This window comes from Alosa alosa, chromosome 11, assembly GCF_017589495.1.
Source record: "Alosa alosa isolate M-15738 ecotype Scorff River chromosome 11, AALO_Geno_1.1, whole genome shotgun sequence".
Taxonomy (NCBI): Eukaryota; Metazoa; Chordata; class Actinopteri; order Clupeiformes; family Clupeidae; genus Alosa; species Alosa alosa.
In genome coordinates, this window is record NC_063199.1 from 23439102 (window position 1) to 23447558 (window position 8457).

General features: G+C 46.0%; 1 protein-coding gene across 8 annotated transcripts in view; it reads left to right on the forward strand.

Annotated features, from left to right (window-relative positions):
- The window catches only part of LOC125302775 (pleckstrin homology domain-containing family A member 5-like), a 125750-nt gene that overhangs the window by 99249 nt on the left and 18044 nt on the right, over positions 1-8457 (forward strand). For all 8 annotated transcript variants that reach the window (XM_048256086.1, XM_048256087.1, XM_048256088.1 and 5 more), the window contains 4 exons: positions 1160-1279; positions 2806-2859; positions 4485-4565; positions 7838-7900. In XM_048256086.1, the coding sequence (XP_048112043.1) occupies positions 1160-1279; positions 2806-2859; positions 4485-4565; positions 7838-7900 (318 nt within the window). The remainder of the gene's footprint in view (positions 1-1159; positions 1280-2805; positions 2860-4484; positions 4566-7837; positions 7901-8457) is intronic.

Consider the following 8457-nt stretch of genomic DNA (forward strand, 5'->3'; position numbering starts at 1 on the left):
CTCCGCTGTGGTGCAGAGTCTGTGCCATGTGTGAGGAATTAGAATGTGTTTACTCCATGAGCTCTCAGTCTTACGCCACCCCAACAGTTACCGAAAGCTGCTCCATGTGTCTCTGTGCCGTCTTGCTTAATTGTTGACAGTCACCGTTAAAATGAGTTAAAGTGTGTGTCCCTCCCACTGTTAGATTAGAGTCATGCATATGAGCACATCGCTTTGGGCATGGATGCAGCCCGCGTGAGGATTTGTTTGTGTCAGCCATTTCTGTTGAGATTATTAACTGTTCTGTGTTGGGTTCAACCCTGCATCATGTGTAAGTTCCCAAATACTCGAAACATGGTCACCCTTTATTTTGAACGATTTTTGTCTGTTTCCCCTTTAAGCAGACAAGACTGAGTCTTCCAACCCTGTTATAAGCAAATGGGGGATGGGGGACTGGCTGAGATCTGTCTTCTCTCTGATGCTGCTGAGATGATGGTAACACAGAGTGAGAGATGGAAACTGCCAGATTGATGGTGTGTGAGTCGCTGGGATCAGTGTTTAGTATTCCTGCAGTGTGCCTTCAGAAGAAGAAAACCTGCCACACTGGAGATAAACATTGTTCCGGCTGCCAGCTAGTCATCTGAGAATTCCCAACTCTAAAATAAGTACATCTGATTGAAGTGGCAAGACACTGAATGTTCAACATAAACATGAGAAAAGTATAGATTAACGGCAATGTTCCACTCTATATACTAAGTCAGTATATAGCGTCTTGTCACCACCTTTATGATTCATCATCTAATGGCTCAGCAAAAATGCACACACAGTTTACAAACAATCAAATAATGGAGTCTTAATTTTCAACGTAGAAAGTTAATGTTCATCCAGTTTTGTAGTTTGTACAGCTGCTGGTGCTATGCATTATTCGATGGTATATAGAGGACCTGGTTGCGTGCCGCCAGTTGGGTCTACAGAATCTGTTCACCAGAGGTCCTTAAGGGCCTCCGTCCACTGCACATGGACACGCCATGCTCTTGGGTGAAGGGTGGATGGAGGGTGTGTGATCCGGAGGTGTTTAATTGCCCGGTTAGTTGTGCGTCACGTCATGTGTGTGTGTTGCCGTGGCCTGAGACGCGGCACCCTGCTCTAACCCCGAGTCCCCGCCCCTGTGTGACTGCAGCCGGAGGAGCTGACCCTGCTGCTGATCAAACTGCGCCGGCAGCAGGCCGAGATCACCAACATCCGAGAGCACACGCTAGTGCAGCTCATGCAGCTGAACCTCGACGCCCAAAACCCAAAGGTCAGCTCGCCTGTAGGGGGGCGCTACCTCCCTCCCCCAAATGCACTTTTGCTCACAGTGATGCGGGACCATGATGCTCATGTTTTGTGAACTGATTTATTTAGATTTTTTTCGATTATGATTAGCTTTTTTTAATAAAGCTTGAGACTTGGGGTTGACGCTTCACTGTGTTGCACCAAAATAACCAAGCTGGCCTCTGCAGTTCCTTTCTGTTTTGCTTCTTTGGCTGGCTCTCCTTGGTTTGTTGACTGGTTCTTGCACGTTGCAAAATGCAAGACGGAAAACATTACTGTCAACAGCTAGCTTCATCTGTTGCATTTCATTTGCATGGCTGATACTGTTAACCCTTGAATAGCCTCAGCCACAAAGCCCTGACTGTTTATGGCATGTCAAAGTAGTTTGCCGTCAGAAAGCAAGCCCTCATTTTCTCTACACACTGAGAGTGTCTTAATGACAATAACAGTCATCAGTAAAAGCAAAGACGTGAAGCGGCTTACATTGAGGTCAAGAAAGCTCACCAGATGTTTAGTGAGGAAATCGGAGCGGGATAATCATTAAGGGTGTGCGTGTGTGTGTGTGTGTGCGTGTGAGTGTGTGTGTGTGTGAGAGCGGCGGGAGTGAGGCTTAACTCGATGGCCTGCTCCTAATGAATGTCATTTCAGGATTTCTTCCTTTTAAGCGCTCTCTTAAGTCTGCAGACTATACGTAATTTGTCTGTGGGAATCTAGGCCACTTGCGCTGAGAAGTGAAAAAAAAAAATGTGTTCAAGGGTTAACAGCACCAACAGCATGTAGCAACTAATGGCAAAGCAGACCTCATTTTGACATGCTCATATCTCATAGCGCTGTTTTCTTTCGCTCATATTCACTGGAGATATTTTTATCTTGTTTATTTAGCTTGACGTTTCACTTGAATTTGTTTTCATCAAATTTGTGCCTTCCATGTGTTGTTGCCAAAATGTCTTTGGGCGTGTATTTGTTCTGACCGTCCAAGGTGTTTGTGACAGCTGTGCAAACCGTACAGACTGCACAGTGCTTTCATCTTCATGCTTCATGGTGATGTTGTTTCTTGTGGATTTGCTGATCACCAGTTTGTATTGTGGGGATTTGTTCTGTTCACTGACATCAGTACAGTGTTCATGTCAGTATGTTGCTAACTTGAGCGTAACAGCACTGGTTTTGTTTTACATGCAGCAGAAACCACATACTGACTCATTGTTTCTGTTGCAACAGTGTCTATTTGTTCAGACTTTTCAGACCCACATTTCCATTCTGCCAGGTCTTCCACCTCTATGCCTTTCGTTTGTTATTCTCTCTGCCACTGCATCATGTCTGTGTTGTTGTTATTTACAGCATCGTGTCTGTGTTGTTGTTGTTGTTGTTGTGTGCTTGTTTGTGTTGTTGTTGTTTTGTGCATGCTCCTTGCATGTTGGGGTGCTTGATGGACTGTCTCTTTTAGTTGGTGTTTCCTCCTCACTTCTCTTCTCATCTCTTCTTCTTCTCCTCTTCTGCTGCTGCTGACGCCAGAACGACATTTTGTCACATCACCTCCAAAGGACCCTTATGTATCTGGACGAGCAGGTGGGAGTCCCCTGAATCCTATGCAGGCCTTGGCCATGCATGAGTGTGCAAGTTTGTTGATGATGGAGTGACTAACATTTTAACTTGGCTCTTGTTCATGTATGGGTTTTTTTTTCCCACTACCAAAGAAGGCTAATGCAACATTTTACCTCTTCAAAAAATCTGCCTGCTTATGTGTTGCAGAAGTATGAGACTTTGTGAAAATGCATAATCTCTCAATATTCAGACCGTTTGGAGGCTCTGAATATTCCTTTTACAAACACTCCATAGTCTTTATGGGACAGCTTTCTGGGCTAACATAGACCCCTGAAGTTCGCCTACAAAAAAGAACCAAAGCTGCCATCTTTGCCCATATAAGGAGATCCGGGTGTTAGTTGGAGATAACTACCTATGGCAAGTTGCATTGGAAGTTAGCTCTGGGGTAGCAGAAATCAAAGTGTGCCACCTTCACATACCGGAGATCACAGTGTCCACTCGAAGGCAGAGGACAAAAGTGTGTTTGGGAAAACGTCTGCATTTCAGACTTTTTCATCCCCACGAGAGTTTAACAGGTGCAATAATTCAAAATCCCGATGTTATTTTCCCATAGGAAAAATCGCCAGATACCGGATCTCAAAGATGGCAGCTTTTTTGTAGGCGAACTTCAGAGGTTTATTATGGCTCTGACAGTTGCAGATGTAGACCAATCACAATTCAGACAAGTCAAAACGAAGAGGTCACGTGACCTCTGGGACAAGGGCAGATTTTTGATGAGGTCAAACAGTCCTCATCCTGATGTGTGTGGTTCTTTTACAGGTTCACCAGCACTCCTAACCCGTGTCTTTGCCTCCTCTAATCCTCCAATACCACTGGTTTTATTGCTGTGACTTTGATCTCTTTAAAACGTTAAAACATTGACACAATTAGCCCATTTCACAAGATGGCACCAGCGACTAAAAAGCAACGTCCCACTGAAATTTCAAAGCTATCGCCGCTTGCCGGCTCACGCTCCACTGTGAACAAACAAATCAATTGAAAACACAGCACTCTTTGTGAAGTTTGCAGAGGTTTAGGTTCGAAGAAGATGTAAACAGAGTCATAGAAAGTCACTGTTCTACACAGCACGGTCTTCAGGAAGGATCGGAACAGGACGCTTTACTCTGCCAAGGCATCATTAACCTCAGCTCACCTAAGCCGGATATCCGGAGATTGTGAAATGGGCTAATTGTCATGTCCAAACAGACTCTTGATTATTTCTGTAAGACAACAGACAACTGTTTTTACCATGCAGCCAATGATTCAGTTGCCCAAGTGTGAAAAGGTAACTTAGTGCTTGCAGTCCTGCATTGAGAGGTTATTCGAAAGATCTTCAGCTGTCCTCTGAAGTATCTTAAATAAATCATCAAGCTAGACAGTGACTCCATCCTGCTGCATAAATCAAACTTTTAGCTACTTGTCTTGATTTTTAATAGCTGGCCTTACTACTATTACAGATCAAGCAGCTTTGCGCGCTCCTGTTTTTAAGTTCATCAGAACAGCAGGCTAAATGTCTCTGAACTCTCAGCTGTACGGTGGGGAAACTGACTCAGTGTGTTGCTCCCTCTCCCCGCCTCCTTCCCTCCTCCCACTCTCTCATGTGGAACTAGATGAAGGAAAATGACCCCTTAATCCTCACCATTCACACTATGATTGAGAACTCAGCCCCGCGGCCACAGCTCTACCAGCAAGTAAGGTCTCGGCCAGGCGATGCCACTGCTTTTGTCCCCCCCCCTCCCTTCCCCCCACCCGACCCAAACCCACCACCATCACCAATCCCGCGTCCTCATTCAGGCCGGCCCCCCGTCAGTGCTCCTCCGACGTCCAGTCCTCATCTCCCCCTGTCCGTAGACCTCGGCCTTGTGTGTGCAGTGTCCCAGCACATCTCATCCATTTGCTTTCATATGATTTGTTTGGTCTTTTCCTGTTGGGGAACGTTGGTTTGTGGTGCTTGCTGCACAGGTGATGTGAGCATGGCTGCTGTGGTGTTGTGTGTTGCGTGTGAGCTCACCGATGAGTGAGTGGGACTAGCAATGGATGATGGAATGTGCTGATGGTGTGTTCGTTGGTCACTGTCTCAGACGTCGGCCCCGGTACCCGGTTTGTCTCCGTTTCTGTCATGCTAACAGGAAACTGTCAGAGAGAACACTGTCGTCCAAGGGAGGTGAAGTCCGCTGTCTGGTCTCAGCCCCATCTTTTTTTATTCTTCATGTTTCCCTAGTAAGAGTTGAAAAGAGTTCCCTAGTTAGAGTTGAATTTCCCCTGGGGATCAATAAAGTATCTATCTATCTGAGTTCAGGTGCCACTCAGTTGTCAGGAGTTTTCAGCTCTAATCAGTTATAAGGGTATGAAAAGTTCAGCAGGCATAATCATTGTCAGAAGTTGAACCTTTGTCCATGTAAGATGTTTGTTATTGATTTGGGGCGCTACAGTAGCTGCTGCAGTGGGAGAGCCCTGGCCTCCCAACGCGACTGTGAAGAGACTGCTAGTGAACTCCCTGCAGAGCCCAGAAGTGAACAACACTTCGTCTGTCTGTCGGTCGCACTCTTTTCTGCCCGGGGGCCATTGTTTTCCTTTCTGCTTTTTCTCCGTCATTGTTTCTCTTGTTCCCCCTTTTGGTTTTGTTTTTTTTTCTTTGGTGTTCATTGTTTTCCCGACCCAGTGGATGGGGAATTAAAGTAGAGCATAAATGTTTCATGGCCACCAGACTGCCAAGAACCGCAGAGAGAGGAAAAGCCTGCCTCGCCTCAAAAGAGCCACTCTTATAAAGCAAGCTACTTGGCAACTAGAAGAACTTCTGTGTCTAGAATGTTTTGTTTTTTTCGCCCTGCCGTTTATTTATGGTCCTAGAAGTGTGTCCACAAAGGGACATATTTTATTTAAACCATGCGTTCTATATGCAGTCCATGCATTGTTAATGATCAAAGGACGTTTGAATCTGCTGTTTTTGAAACACTGTTCTCTGCTCAATTGATCAGAAGAGATCTGGGTGGTCAAGTAAGTTCAGATGACCCCCTGCGTCAGTGTGAACAGGCGCATGATGCGGATGACCCTGCTCTCTGCGCGTGGACAGGTAGGTTAGTAAGTGGCGTTTCTGAAATGACCACTAGTTGCAGTCAGAGGCCCTCACAGCACTCATGGGACCAACAGAAGGATCCAGTCTGTACATGTGTGTGTATGTGTGACATCACTTCCTGCCACTTTTGTAGCCATGAGTGCCGGGTGTAAAAGTGCTGCTGTTTGCTCCACTCCTCCTCCTGTATCCCTCCTTTTCCATTGGCACGGCGACAGCTGCATCTCCATCCACTGGAAGTGCGTGTCCCCTTCCTCCCCTTTCTCTCTCTTCTCTCTCTCTTTTTCTCTCTTTCTCTTTCGCTCTCTCTCTCTCTCTCTCTCTCTCTCTCTTTGTCTCTTTATTTCTTTTCTTTCTCTCGTTCACTTCCGTGCACCCAAAGCTCTTGCAACCACAGAGCATCTGCATGCTTGGTGTGGAATGGCTCTCTCGCAACGACACACTGTATCCGTGCTGTGGTGGAGACGGAGAGCCAAGTCAATGCTCAGCGTATGTGCAATGCTCTGTTTGCTGTCTGTGTGTGTGTGTGTGTGTGTGTGTTTATGAATGCAAATTACTATGTGTGGTCTGGGTGTCTGTCGGTGTGAATCTGAAGCTGGTAATGTAGATGGATCGGAAACTTAACATGTTTACAAAATCCCAAATCCAGTGCAGTTTCTAATGGCGCACACACGCACGCGTGCATCGAGCTGTTTTGTTGTGGTCGCGCACCACGCATTGCCTCTTCCGGGTGTAATGGCGCTGAAAGATAAGTGCTTTGTTAATGGCCTCTGAAAGGCGTTGATGCTAATGGGCTTGGAAGCGACGTCTGGGATGCGCCTGAGCCCAAAAACGCGACCAGGCGGCAATGCAATTACTGAATGGATGGGGGGGGGCAGGTGAATCCTCTAAAAGCTTTTTGCGACATGAGACTTGCTTCTCACACCCCCGTGCTGCTATCCATCTCATGGAGGCTGTGTCCCTCTTCTTGTTTTACAAAATCAAAAAATCAAGGCTATACATATTCATTTAGAAAGGCTTTCCCTAGAACAATAGCTCTATTAGGCCCAAGACGGCGACGCCATTTGGTTGTGGCGCTACAAACACCATAAAGGCTGATATTTATGTTTTTCTCCCACTTTGCCAATGTCCTTGTGTAGCCTCTGAAATAATTATTTTTAAATGTCAATTCTCTCTAGCCACCCCAGAGCCAGCAGCCATATTGGCTGTCCTTAAGCCGCCCTGCAGATGGGCCTGTAAGCAGATTTCCTGACGTGCCAACCAGTCAACGCGCTCCCAAGTCACTGTGACACTGCCACTGCTTGGGGAGGGGGGGGGGGTGCATTGTGTGGTAGAACGCTTTAGTGGAGCGTCGGCAGCAACCTTGCCTTCCATGTCAGCGCGAGAGAGACCCAGTTTCCCTTCTCAGTCTGTGCACAAGGCATAGCTGGCATTTCAGCATGCCTGTGTCTCCTTCAGAGGGAGAAGGTCATTGAAAATTGTCTCTGAAATCTGGTCTCATCAGCCACTGATTCTGTAGTTCATAGTTTGGGCGTTGTTGGTAGTGCTTTTCATAAGTAGGTTAGCTTGTAGTGTTTGCCTTAGGTGTCTGTAAGCTTTTGCTTGCCTTGTCAGTTTCTTTTGTGAACAGATCTGTGTAGTACAAGTTAAAAAGCTGATGTTTGATGAGAGAAACTCAATGACTATCTCTCTAGAGAAGGGGGTTAGGTAGAGATACTGTGTGTGTGTGTGTGTGTGTGTGTGTGTGTGTGTGTGTGTGTGCGTGCGTGCGTGTGCGTGCGTGCGTGTGTGTGTGTGTGTGTGTGTGTGTGTGTGTACGCACTTGTAAGACTGAAGCAAATAGATTTTTTTCCTTTTCTGTCTCTGACCCTTCGCCCTCTATTCCAACAGATGAGCCCAGATGACTACAGAGACCATGCCTATATGTGCAGACCAGAGGAACATGATATTGATGTGAGTCTTACACCTAATAAAGCAATCATTCCATTGTCTGTCTATCACACACACACACACACACACACACACACACACACACAGTCTGCAATTCTTCGATACTCACACACTTACCCTTACATTCTGTGCTACCTTGGTTTTTACACATATGCACACACACACACACACACACAGTCTGCAATTCTTCGATACTCACACACTTACCCTTACATTCTGTGCTACCTTGGTTTTTACACATATGCACACACACACACACACACACACAGTCTGCAATTCTTCGATACTCACATACTACACACTTACCCTTACATTCTGTGCTACCTTGGTTTTTACACATACACACATACACACACACACACACACACACACACATTCATTCTTTGCTATCTTGGTTTCTACACACACTTGCTGCCACTCACATCTTGGCCTTTTTATTTTTTTGAGATTCTGACACTGTAGCAGGTTTAAATCATCCTTGCAGTTGCCAGAACTGAAGAGCCAGAGCTGCTCAGTGTGCTGTAATTACATCTTTCTAATGTATAGTGGTAAGCAGTTGA